Source organism: Choloepus didactylus, chromosome 22 (genome assembly GCF_015220235.1).
Source record: "Choloepus didactylus isolate mChoDid1 chromosome 22, mChoDid1.pri, whole genome shotgun sequence".
In the NCBI taxonomy this organism is placed as follows: domain Eukaryota; kingdom Metazoa; phylum Chordata; class Mammalia; order Pilosa; family Megalonychidae; genus Choloepus; species Choloepus didactylus.
The window spans coordinates 43,394,919-43,407,610 of record NC_051328.1 but is presented as its reverse complement, the minus strand read 5'-3'; the positions used below and the strand labels follow the sequence as shown (position 1 = coordinate 43,407,610).

Sequence of the window (12,692 nt, the reverse complement as noted above, 5' to 3'; positions counted from 1 at the left end):
GAGGGGCGGGGTTAGGTTGGGGGCGGGCCCTCTCGGGGCGGGGCGGGGCTTGGATGGGACGGGGCGCCGAGGGGCGGGGTTAGGGTGGGGGCGGGCCCTCTCGGGGCGGGGGCGGGGCTGGGGCGGGGCGGGGCGCCGAGGGGAGCGGAGCGCGCGGACCCCCCGCCGCCAGTGCGCCGCGCGGCCGCCATGGGGCAGATCGAGTGGGCCATGTGGGCCAACGAGCAGGCGCTGGCGTCTGGCCTGAGTGAGTGCGCGGGCCCGGGACCCCCGGCCGCGGGGCGGGAGGGGAGACCCCCGGCGGCGCCCCGGCGCCCCTCGGACCCCCGCGCCGGGAGAGGAGGTTTCGGCCCGAGGTTTCCGGGGAGTCTCCGAGTTGGGAAAACCTGGGCCCGACGCCCCACGCTGCCTTCCCTCCGGCCCCGGGGTCGCGAGAGGCGCCCCTCCGCAGGGAGGCAGCCTGGGGGGGGCGGGGTGCGGACAGGCTCTCCCCGCCCCCCTTCCCTGTCCCCGTGGGGCCGGAGCCCCCGCAGCGGGAAGTGCGGGTTTCACAAGGGCCGGCAAGCCCCGAGCCACCGCCCAGGGGCCGCGCTTTGGGGGCGGGCGGTGGGGTCCCCAAGCTGCGCTGCGCCTTCGGGCCTAAGAGCCGAGGTGAGGGCGCAGGGGTTTCCCCTGCACTGTGTGCGGGAGCCGCAGCCCCTGGGGAGGAGGGTCGGGGGACCCGGGCGTGCAGAGCGGGGGCCGGCGGGGTCTGAGGCAAGAGGAAGCTGCGGGGGCCCCCAGTCCTTGCCTTCCGGGCGCGGCCGGCGCTCTCCGGGGGAGCGGGAAGCAGCACCCTAGCCCCTTGGGACGGGGGGCAGGCGTGGGTGACCCCGGCAGAGAAGCTCCGTGGGCGGGAGGGGGTCAGCCCGTTCTGGGCGGCAGGGCACCGCCCTTTTGGGGTCTGTTGGTTCTCCCTCCCGTCTCCCGTCTCCCCGTGCCCGGCGTCCCACAGCACTGTCCCCTGCCGCCGAGGGCTGGACCCACTCAGGCTCCCCAGGCCTCCCCGCCCTCCCCTGGCCGCCCCCACCCAGGAGCCGAGAGACCTGGTGGATGGCGGCCTTCACGGCAGCTCCGCGTCCAGGGCGCCGGGGACCAGCGCCCACCTCCCGTCCGATGTCACCCTATCTGGACAGTCGGACCGAGGGGAGGTAAAAGAAGCGTCTCGGTTTCTCAACAGTAGACGAGGCTGGGGTTGGAGGGTCCCCTGGACCCCCGTGGCGGGGTCTTCCTGACCGGGGCTGCTCAGCCCTCCCTGCAACCTCAGCCAACCGGCTTCTTCGTGTCCTAGAACACCCTCTCAGTCGTTCCCTGTCTCCTCCCTGCTCGGCACCCTCAGGGGGCTTCCCGTTGCACAGGACAAAACCAGGCTGGGCGCCCTAGCCCCCGCGCCTCACTGCAGCCACGCAGGACCCCCAGCCCCAGGCCACCTGCTCGAGTTCCTGTGGCGTTAGGCCCTGCAAGCGCAGCACCCGGGTGGGCTTGTTCACCGCTGCGTCCCTGCACCTGCGCGCAGTAGGTGCTCCAGGGGTGTTTGCTGGGTGACGGAATGAGTCTTCCTGCCTGGGGAAGCCAGTCGTGTTACTCATTTATTTTTAAAATTTGTGTGGTAGTAACGTATCCAACATAACACTGGCCATTTTAACTGCTTACCAGCATACAACTTGGTGCTGGTTATTACATCCACAGTGTTGTACCACCACCAGCCATTACCAAAATTCACCATCACCCCAGACATTAAGCAGTAACCCCCTAACCCCAGCCCCTGGTACCCTGTAACCTTCTGTCTCTGAATTTGCATATTCTAGTTACTTCACATCGGTGAGCGCACTCACTGTCCTTCCGTGTCCAGCTTACTTCACTCCCCGTGATCTCACCAAGGTCCGGGTGGTAGTATGCACCAGCACTTTGTTCCTTGTTGTGGGTGGATCATATTCTGTTGTGCAGAACCACATTTTGTTTTATCCTTTCCTGTCAGACACAGGCTTCCACCTTTTGACGATTGTGAATAATGTCACTGTGGACTCTGGGGCACAGATACCTGCACGTGTGCCAGTCGTGCCCCCTCTGGCTGATGGCAGGTAGTAAAGGGGAGGCTCAGTTTGGCAATATTACACCCTTGAAGATGACAGTCAGTGCCACCCAGACTGAGCTCACTGAGAAATCTCCCTCTTCTCAGAAACGCTGATGAGCAAACCAAAAGTTAATATATAGCTGAGCTCAAAACCAAAAATGGGAATTCTACAGGGAACAAACACAGCAAAGTTTCAAGGTGGTGAGCAGGGTCTGAGGTCAGGCTGGGTCAGGACCAGGGCCTGGAGGGCTTTCAGAAACAGCTGAAACCAGGCTACATGCATGAAGCCAGAGCAGGCAGTGCTGTGCGGACAAGGAACAGACTGGAAAAGCTACTGTCTCTGCCTGCGGGGAGCAGGGAGGACGCTGCTATCTGTTCTCAGGCTCTGGGTGGAAAAAAAGTCACAAAACAAAGACCCTGGAAACTCAGGCGTCTGCGTCCATGGGTGGGAGGGTGGAGTTTTTCTACCCCTGTACAAGGACCCCAGGCCACCACAACTGGGACCACAGCAGAGGCAACTGCAGCCCGAAGCGGGGCAGCCGAGGCCTGCTGGGCGCGAGCTCACAGACGAGTGCTGCTGAGGAGGCGGTGAGGGGTGGCCGTGCGTCCTTAGCACCAAATGCCAGTGCCGTTCAGAGACCTGAGAATACAGAAAGTTACGTAGCAAAAACGGGACAGTGCAAAAAGTGGACTAATAGAGAATATCTAGGAATTTAAAAATATAGTCCCTGGAAATATAGTTAATGGGTGAATTGAACATTATATAGAGGTGAAGAGAGTATTAATGAAACGGAAGGTAGGTCTGAGGGAACGTCACAGAAGGCAGTCCGAAGAGTTAAAGAGGCGGATGTTACCGAGCAGGAGCTGAGTCGTGTATGGAAGTACAAGCCCCAGCGGATGTGTAATGAGAGTCCCGGGGAGAGAATCAGGAGAGTGAGAGGAGACAGTATGTATGCAAAGAGAATCTTCCAGAACTGAAAAAACCCCAGATTCAAGAAACACAGCTCCTGAGTGAAAAAAAAAAAAAATTACTACCAGAAAGACTTTTCGTCTTTGATAAGACATGCCAGAAAGCAGTGGAACGGCATCTTAGGACTGGGAGAAAAACATGTCAGCCCGGAACTCAGTACCCAGATGAAATACCATTGACAAATGAGGCATTTCCAGATCTACAGAGAGTTCCTGTTCTCGATGGACGGCTAGTAACGAACGCACTTACAAGAGGGAACTGAAATCAAAAGAAGAAGTGGGGTGGGAGAAATGAAGAAGTTGGTGAGCACTGACTAGAGGATTCAGAACAAGATGGAGTAATTTGGGGGTGAAACTGAAGTTAACCCTTATCAAGTTTGTGATTCAGGAAGTGGGATGTTTTTACAAGTTACTTTAGACATTTGGAGGAATTTACTTAAAAATTTAAGAATATGTAGTGGGATAGCCTAACCATATGTGCCTCTCGATGGGGTAAAATGTGAAGTGGCCACCACCACCTTTCAAGAATTCTTGCCAAAATGTTTTTTAGCCCAGTCAGGCTGTAGAGCTAAGTTCCAGTTTACAGGAAACACAGGCTGGGGACAAGGGACTGTCACCCTGAGAACAATCAGACAAACCTGGAATGTAGGGCAGCTCCCACACTCTTAAATTAAGTCAGGACCATGGAAAATGGAAAAGGAGGAAACTGTTCTAGATTTTAAAAGGTGAAAGAGATACAGCAACCAAATAAAAGAACCCTGATGAGTCAGATCCTGGTGAAATAAAACACGTATCAGATATTCTTGGGACATTTGGGGAAACTTGATCATGGACTGATTAAGAAGAGAAGTAAAATAACCACAGGAGTGTGTATTTGATGACAGGACAGAAATTTGGAGGGCGATGAAGCAAATAATAAAAGCCCCATGTTGCGTCTAAGATAGCAAAAAATAAGTTTAGATTATCTGTAATTAGTCAATAAAACATGTCACATTCACTATCAGATTGGTTGAAAAATTAAAAAGCGACACCAGTTTATTCATAATAGCCCCAGAAAGGAAGCAAATGACATGTCCCAAAGGCAGGGAAGAGAGAGACGCTCGGATCCCGCCCCGGACAGAAGGAACGTGCTAGGGTCCAGCAGCTGGTGTTGCCGAGGGGCCCGTCGTCGGCTCCAGCCTGCGGGCAGAGGGGCAGGAGGGGACTCCGGCTGATGGAAACCTCGATTTGGGTGGAGGTGGCCTGGGGTGCACGTGTGTAAAAAGCCATCGAGTTCACACAGGTACCTGAGCTCACACATCTGCAAATTACACCTCGGAAAACGACAGGGTGCTTGCAGGGGCACAGATCGGGGCCCCAGGGTGGGAGGCGGCCGGCGGGAAGCAAACCGCAGTTTAGGTGGAAGCACTGAGGGTGAGTGGAGCGGGGCGGGATGCGAGGAGGGGCAGCCCACCCGCAGCATGAGCGGCACCGTTTCAATGCTGGGAGCGGGGGCTCAGGCGTGTGAGGGGAGGTGGCTCGGCTCCATTTGGGGTCCTGGAGCCTGAGGGGGGCAGCATCTGGCCTGGGATCTGGGCCCCTTCCCGCCCCAGCTGCCCCGGGGCTCACCGTTCGTGGTAACAGTGGCACCCACATGGGAGAAGGCGCCCCGACCCCTGGAGGGCAGCCAGCATGATGACTCGAGGGCAGCTCTGTGGTGGACTGGTGGCTGGGCAGTGGGAGGGGGAGTGAAGGGCATCTGGTGGACTTGCCCAGGGAGGGCAGCGGGGGAGAGGGAGGGTGGGAAGCGCCCCCCTGCGCCACCACCCCCTGATCTGCCTCCACTCTGCCTGCAGTTCTGATCACGGGCGGCATCGTGGCCACGGCCGGGCAGTTCACCCAGTGGTACTTTGGGGTCTACTCCATGTATCCTTCCAGAAGGGGGCTGGGGGGTGCGGCTCGGTCTGCCTGGCGGTTTGGGAACCGGTGACTGGGTCCTGGCCAGTGGGGAGGGGGTGTTGGGGTCCCCTGTGCCCCCTCTTCTACCAGACCCGGCCTCTGCAGGCAGGTGTGCTGGGAGGGGCGTGGCCAGGGCAGGGTCTGCCCGAAGACCGGGGGGCTCCTCCCCAGCTGGGGCTCTCCCAGCCTCCCTCGGGTCCCCTCCCAGCCCTTAACCGAGGCCTCAGCGTGGCCGGGGTGTTTGTGTGCCTGCTCGAGTACCCCCGGGGGAGAAGGAAGAAGGGTTCCACCATGGAGCGCTGGTGAGTGACCCCACCTGGGCTCTGCCCGCCCACCTGCCCTGGGGTCTGGGGCCCAGTGGCCCTGCAGGAGCCTGGTCCTGGCTGGGGCTCCAGCACCCCCCTCTTCCTCCAGCACAGCAGGGTCAGGGGCCTGCCCAGCTGCTGCCCCCCTTGGTGCCGGGTGCTCGGGGGAGGGAGGGGAGTCCGGAGTGGACGGCGCTGATCCCCAGCCTGTCTTCCTTCCCTCCGCCCAGTGGACAGAAGTATATGACAAAGGTGGTGAAGATGTTCGGGCCCTTCACCAGGAACTACTACATCCGGGCCTTGGTGCACCTCGGGTGAGCCCCTAGCACAACCCCACCCGGCTCCGGGGCACTGTGGGCCCTGGGCTCTGCTGCCCCATTGGCCTGGCCCCGCCCTGCCCAGATGCCCAGAGAGCAGCCCAGCTCTACGCTCCGGCAGGCGTCCCAACCTCTGCATCAGTCATCTCCCGCTGTGCAACCATCACCCCGAACCTCGTGGCCTGAAACAGCCCCAGGCCTGATCTGGGGCTTGACTGGCTCTGCTGGGCAGTGTGCACTGGAGGTCACCCGGCTGCAGAGCGAGGCCGGGAGTAGCTCAGGGGACCCAAACTTGGAGGCCAGGCTGGGCCTTCTGGGGGCCCCTCTCTGACTGTCCTGCCTTCCTCCCATCCCCAGGCTCTCAGTACCTGCTGGCTTCCTGCTGGCCACCATCCTGGGGACCGCCTGCCTGGCCATCGCGAGTGGCATCTACCTGCTGGTGAGTGGCGGCCCCTCCCCGGCCACCCCGCCCCTGGCCCTGGCTGGCCAGGATCCCATGCAGCTGCTCTGTCACGGTGGGGACGGCAAAATCCAAGCCACGTTTCCTGGGCACCATTCCCTGCAGCCCTGCTGGGTGGGCCGGGGGACCCGATTGAAAGACAAGCTCAGAGAGGGGATGTGGCTGGCCCGAGGTCACACAGCCAGCCAAGGGCCCAGGCCAGGTTTGGATCTGTTTGGCAGGCTCTTTCCTTGTCTAAACCATCTTTTCCAGCTTGGGGGTGGCAGCCGGGACCTCCTGGGGAGCCTGTTAGCACTGTAGACCCCAAGTGGCCATCCTGAACCACGCATTGAGGCTTAAGATGGCATCACACCAGCAGGGTGTGGATGTGAGAAAGCTTTAGGAAAGGCAGGACACGGGAGGGGACAGTGCCTCAGTTGTCCATTTATTTATTGCCTTGTACCCCCAGAGCCCACCCCCCACTCCCAGAAGCAGCTGTTCTCGTGTGTTCAGTGTGTATCCGTGTTCGTGTGTGCTTTCTATGTGTGCCTTCTGTGTGTGTAACTGGGCTGCAGTGTTGGGTCCCAGCGCTTCGGGACGCATCTCTCTCGGGGCTGGACCTTGGCCCCTCTCTGCCGTGCTCCCTCGCCTGCCACCTCTGGCTGTGTCGCGCCTCCGGGCGCACACCCTGCCTTACCTTGGCCCTCCCGGGGCCGCCCAGTCACCCCAGCTCCCCGCTGGGCACACAGCCCACCCCGGGCAGACCCACGTGGGCCTGTCCTTGGGTTAAGCCGGATTTGCTGGGTCGGGGGCAGAGGGGGCACGCGGCTGGCAGCACCCCGTAATCCCGAGTTCATCGGGAGTCTGCACCCTCTGGACCTGCTGGCCTCGTGTGTCCTTCTCTGTCAGTTGCCTGCTTGTCGTCCTTGCCCGTGTCGCTGTGGCGCTGTCTTTTCCCTGTTGATTGGCAAGAATTTCATGTGCCTTTAGCCGTTAATCCCTTGGAAGTTCAGACACCATAGAGACTTGCGTCCTGTGTTAAAGGTTAACTTTGTTAACGCTGTGAAGTCCTTCGTGGAACAGAGTGTATCCGTCTCTGTTTGTTTGCTTTATGGTTTATGTGTTTATTAAAAAAAAAAAAGAAAAGCCTTCTCCTGCTCCATGTCATAAAGATACTTTCTTACACTTTCTTCTGTCCATTTCTTCGCTTTATCTTTCAGGGTAGAATGTTCTAGTCCTAAGTTAGGTGGTGGGGTCACAGGTGTCCATTTATTACCGTGCTTTGTAAGTGTTACCTGGGTGCTGGAAGCTAAAAATAAGGGACTAGACCGTGGAGGTGCGCCTGCCGAGGCCGGGCGGGCTGTTGAATCGGGATCTGGGTGCGGGTCCGCTGAGGCCCGGCCCTCCCCTGCAGACATTCGGGCCGCGCGGGGGCCCCCCCGTGCCCGCGGGCCTGGCTCAGGGCGTGGCCTCCAGGGGCTCTCGGAGACCCGTCCCCTCCCACCCCGGCCCTCCTGCCTTCGAGGAGCCCGCCCCTCCCCCGGGGGCCGCAGGGGTGGGGGGCCCCGCGCCGGGAGCCGCCCCCAGCGAGGCCCGGCCCCCCTTGCCCGCAGGCGGCCGTGCGCGGCGAGCAGTGGCTGCCCATCGAGCGGAAGCCGCAGGAGCGCCCGCAGGTCGGGGGCACCATCAAGCAGCCGCCCAGCCAGCCCCCGCCCCGGCCCCCGGCCGAGGCCCGCAGGAAGCCGGGCGAAGAGGAGGCGGCGGCGGGGGTCCCCTCGGGCGGCCCCCATGTCAACCCCCTCCCGGTGACCGACGAGGTCGTGTGACGCGCGCTCCGGACGCCGCCAATAAACGGAGTCCAAGCTTCGCGTGCGGCTCTTCCTGGCGGGGGTGGGCGGGGCCGCGGGGGTGGGTGGGGGCCGCGGCGGCGGGCGGGGCGGCTCGTCCTGGCGCGGGGTGGGCGGGGCCGCGGGGGTGGGCGGGGCGGCCCTTCCTGGCGCGGGGGGCGGGGCGGCGGCGCTCCTGCCCGTCAGGCGCTGGGACCGTGTTTCCGTCTCACCCGCTGCAGAGTTATCTTTCTCGGTGGCTCATACAACTTAGGCGCACCGTATACTCCATGAAAAGAGGTGTTTGGAATTGCGAGAACTCATTTCTGTTCCGGAAATTTAATTCCCTGGCCGGGAGGAGTGGAGCCCCCCCGCTGCCCTGGACCCCCTGACGCCGCTCGCGGGTAGACGCCCGATGGGGCTGAGCGAGGAGGGAGTGGATGTGGGCAGAGGGTTCCTGGAGGAGCCCGGGGGTCCTTCACTTCTTTGTCCCGTTCTTCAGAAGCAAAGGTGAGGCCGGGGGCTGCTGCCCCTTGTCCGCCCCTCGCCCTGGGGGTGCGCCCCTGCCCTGCTCCGGGGCTTTATTGCGCCTCGGCAGGGCCGGCGGGGGCCCCAGGACCCCCGGTGTGTGCCTGCAGCGCTCCCCACCAGCGAGGGCAGCCTGCTGCTTCCTGGATGCGTGCTCTGTTAGAAAGCTCCTGGCACCCACTCCCCGGGAGCCTGGAGAGTTCCTTTGGGCCTCACCTCCGGTTTGCCCACCTGCTGCCCAAGCCGATCCTCCTTTCTGACACCTCGGTCTGGGGTCTGCCTCCAGCCCCGGGGGCAGTGGGAACTCGGTGGCCTCCAACCAGCAGCCCTCCCGCCCCACGGCCCGGACAGCGCCGGGGCCTCCCGGCCCCGCTGGCAGGTCACTGAGCACACCCGGCCCGCTGCCCGCTCGGGCCTCTGCACGGCTGCCCCCTCTGCCTGGACGCCCTCCCCGGTCACCGCAGGGCTCCCCCGGGCCTTTGTCCTGCCGTTCCCAGCGAGCGCCCTGGACCCTTTCTCTGGAATTGCCACTACCCCCCTTCCCCATCCTTAATTTTCGCCTTTACCTGCTGGCCAGGCTGTGGGGGGCGAGGCGGTGGGGCCTGGCTCGGCTGCCCCCTGCTCTTGCCCAGAGAGTGGGGTCGGGCCGAGCAGGAACACAGAGGGTCCTCCTGGGCCCCACGCAAAGGCAACTCTGCCAGGCTGCTTCCCGAGAGCTCCCCTCGGGGCTCCCGGGTGGCTTTCCAATTCTCTGTGGCCTCCCCTCTTCCTGGGCACGCAGGGGATGCAGGTGGCAATGGCTGGCCAGACTGGGGGGTCCCCACAAGCGGCCCAGCACCGACCCTCAGCTGGCACATCTCAGGTGTGGAGACCGGGGCTCCAAATTGGGGGTGGGGGTGGTGGCTGAGCCAGAAGAGCCCAGGGTCCCCTGCCTCTTCCCTGGACCAGCCCTGGTTGTCCTGGAGGCCAGTGAGACGCCAGTGGTGGGCAGGAGCCTGAAGGACTGGGCTGGGCCGAGGCCACATTTCCAGCTCCCTCCTGCCCCTGGCTCCAGGCTGCTGAGAGCCCCACAGACAGGGGGACTCAAGCAGCAGGGGCTTGTTCTCTCACGGCTCTGGGGATGGAAGTCCCAGTCTGGGTGGTAGCAGGGCCACGCACCCTGGAGGCTCCAGGGGGTCCTTCCTGGGCTCTCGCAGCGTCCAGTGGTGGCAGCCACCAGGCATCCTTGGCTAGGGGCCGCGCACCCCAATCTCTGCCCCTGTCGTCACCCACCTCCTCCGTGGGCTTCCCCCTCAGTGTGGTCTCGTCTTGACCAGGTCCATCTGCAGTAACCCTGTTTCCAAAGGTTGCACTTGGAGGGCTGGGGACAGGACGGGGGCAAATTCAACCCCAACACCTGCCACAGAAGGCCAAACCCGGGGCATCAGTCTACCTGGGAACTCAGGGACGCCGTCCCTGGGGTGGCTGTGTGGCCTGAGCCCACCTGGCTGCTCAGGGTGAATTGCTCAGGGTGTTGGGTGCAAACCTGGCAGGGGCCGAGCAGAGCCCTCTTTGTGTTCCCTCCACCCACCCTGATGCCCAGGTTTTTGTACTTAAGTTTCTGGAAGGACACACTGGAATTGGCCAGTGGGTGGACGGTGGGGCCAGGGGTGGGGGAGGGCAAGTCGGGGTCTTAATCAAATGCCTTTCCTTGATGGTGAAAGTTTCAAATCCAGGGGTGTTCATCACTTTACTAGCACACACTTAAATTTAAAATAAATAAAAATTTTTATTAAGAAAATAAAGGGACACTTTTTTCTCCTGGGGCGGCTGGGAAGAAGGACCTGGGTGCCTGGATGGGGCTGAGACCGGCGTTGGGCAGGGGGCCCCAGGGACGGAAGGGGCATTGGAACCCCTTTCCCACTGTGTCAAGAAGCTCCGGAAGGTGCTGAGGGCCTTTGACCCCAAGTGTCTGTTCACACTGAGCGAGCTGGGAGTGGCCGGGCCGGTGCAGCCCCAGGGACAGGACGTGGCTCTCCCGGCGTCCCTGTTTCCACCACCACCAAGACCCCTGGAGCGAGGCCTCCCCGCCCTGGAGCCCCGGGACCACCCCAGGGCCTATAAATAACCAATAAATACACATAAATAGGAGGGGCCCTCTCCGCGGAGACCCCGATCCCATGTGGAGGGCCCCGGGCCGGTCACCGGGCCTCCGACCTGGGCAGGACGCAGGTGCAGCCGACGGGCACGCGGATGAACTCGGCGTGGAAGGCGAAGGCCCCGGGCGTGGGGGCGCCCGCGCCGTCCCGGGAGCAGGGCCGCCGGCGCAGGACCAGCAGGCTCTGGTGCAGCTGCACGGAGTTGAGGGCGGGCGACTCGCGGCCGGTCCTGGCGCTGATGCAGCCGCGGCACAGGCACTCGGCGAAGGCCAGCTTCCGCGGGTAGCGGTCCTCGTCCGTGTCCACGCTGCGGGCGGGGCGGCGTGAGCTCCCCCCCCCCCCCCCCCGGCCCCTGGATCCCGAACCTCGGCCCCCGCCTGCACGGGCCTCGCGTGCCCTGAGCGCTGGCCGGTGGCCTGGGTTATCCCGGCCCCGCTGCTGCCCCCCCATGGCACGGAAGCCGGGCGGGGGGTCCCAGGAGGCCCCGTCTCTCCCCACCACACCCGGCCTGGCCGCTGCAGGGCCTCGGGGGGCCCAGGGTTTGGCAGCTGGGGTCTAGACTGAGATCCTGGGGGGCAGTGAGTGGGCAGGAGCCTCAGTGTCCCCGGGGAGCCCCGAGCTCGGGGAGCCGCCCTCACCGGTATCTCCAGGGCGAGATGGAGCGCTCGTGCACGTCGGCTTCCAGCACCTGCTCGGACCGCAGCGCCGCGCACCGGGTCCAGGCGGGGGCCCCCTCCTGCCGCCCGCGGCCCGCCGCCTCCAGGCTGGACACCAGGGCGACGGGGAGGGCCTGCTCCCACCTGGCGCCGCGAGCCAGCAGATGCGGGGGCGCCTGGCCCAGGGGCAGCTCCTCGGCCGAGTAGCAGCGCGGGGTCCCGTGGGTGTGGGGGCCCCCCCAGTGCGGGGGGCCATGGTGGGCCAGCAGGGTGGGCAGCCAGAGGAGCAGCAGGAAGCCGGGGAGGAGCTGGTGGGAGAGACAGGTGGGGGGTCAGGTGACACCAGGGAGGGGCACCAGCCCCCCCCAGCTGGTCCAGGCCCTGTGGAAAGGTGGGGTCCAGCCTCCCCCTCTACAGATGGGAAAACTAGGGCTCAGAGGCTGATTCGGGGCTTCCGGCCCCCAGGCCAGCATCCTCAGCCCCAGGGTCGGCGAGCCCCAACCCGCAGAGCCGGGTCCTACTGCGCAGCCGCCGGGCTCACCATGGCGGCGGCTCGGAGCGCTCGGCGGCGGCGCGCACCTGGCACCTGGCACCTGGCGAGCACCTGGCACCTGGCGAGCACCTGGCGGGCACCTGGCGGTAGCCAGCTTGCAGCGCCCTTTATAGCGCGGGCCACACCTGGGGGAAACCCGGGGCCGAGCCGCTTCCTCCTGGGAAGTGCCGCGGGCTTCCTCCTCCCTCCCCGTGGCCCCCGTGGCCCCGGCCCCCCGTGTCCCCGCCCCCCGTGTCCCCGTCCCCCCGTGTCCCGGCCCACCGTGTCCCCGTCCCCCCGTGTCCCCGCCCACCGTGTCCCCGTCCCCCCGTGTCCCGGCCCACCGTGTCCCCGTCCCCCCGTGTCCCCGGCCCCCCGTGTCCCCGCCCCCCGTGTCCCCGCCCCCCGTGTCCCCGGCCCCCCGTGTCCCGGCCCCCCGGGTCCCCGTCCCCCCGTGTCCCCGGCCCCCGTGTCCCGGCCCCCCGTGTCCCCGGCCCCCGTGTCCCGGCCCCCCCGTGTCCCGGCCCCCCGTGTCCCGGCCCCCCGTGACCCCGCCCCCCGTGTCCCCGTGTCCCCGCCCCCCGTGTCCCCGTCCCCCGTGTCCCCGCCCCCCGTGTCCCCGTCCCCCGTGTCCCGGCCCCCCGTGTCCCCGGCCCCCCGTGACCCCGCCCCCCGTGTCCCCGCCCCCCGTGTCCCGGCCCCCCGTGACCCCGCCCCCCGTGACCCGGCCCCCCGTGTCCCGGCCCCCCGTGTCCCCGCCCCCCGTGTCCCCGTCCCCCGTGTCCCCGTCCCCCGTGACCCCGCCCCCCGTGACCCGCCCCCCGTGTCCCGGCCCCCCGTGACCCCGGCCCCCGTGTCCCGGCCCCCCGTGTCCCGGCCCCCCGTGTCCCCGGCCCCCCGTGTCCCGGCCCCCCGTGTCCCGGCCCCCCGT

General features: G+C 64.8%; 2 protein-coding genes and 1 long non-coding RNA gene across 3 annotated transcripts; 2 read left to right on the top strand and 1 right to left on the bottom strand.

The window, feature by feature from the left end:
- The first annotated feature begins 121 nt into the window (after positions 1-121).
- Positions 122-7,948, top strand: LOC119518854 (cytochrome b-245 light chain). Its single transcript, XM_037816271.1, has 6 exons — positions 122-247; positions 4,918-4,987; positions 5,248-5,322; positions 5,556-5,639; positions 6,000-6,081; positions 7,695-7,948. Exons 1-6 carry the CDS (start codon positions 190-192, stop codon positions 7,905-7,907), a joined length of 582 nt encoding a protein of 193 aa, XP_037672199.1. The 5' UTR covers positions 122-189; the 3' UTR covers positions 7,908-7,948.
- On the top strand, positions 254-3,186 carry LOC119518856. Its single transcript, XR_005213859.1, has 2 exons — positions 254-1,920; positions 2,018-3,186. It is a non-coding gene; the product is annotated as an uncharacterized LOC119518856 (long non-coding RNA).
- A 2,277-nt stretch (positions 7,949-10,225) lies between the features above and the next one.
- Positions 10,226-11,931, bottom strand: IL17C (interleukin 17C). Its single transcript, XM_037816051.1, has 3 exons — positions 11,771-11,931; positions 11,212-11,537; positions 10,226-10,880 (listed from the first exon to the last, which is right to left on the bottom strand). Exons 1-3 carry the CDS (start codon positions 11,771-11,773, stop codon positions 10,616-10,618), a joined length of 594 nt encoding a protein of 197 aa, XP_037671979.1. The 5' UTR covers positions 11,774-11,931; the 3' UTR covers positions 10,226-10,615.
- Between the last annotated feature and the right edge of the window lie 761 nt (positions 11,932-12,692).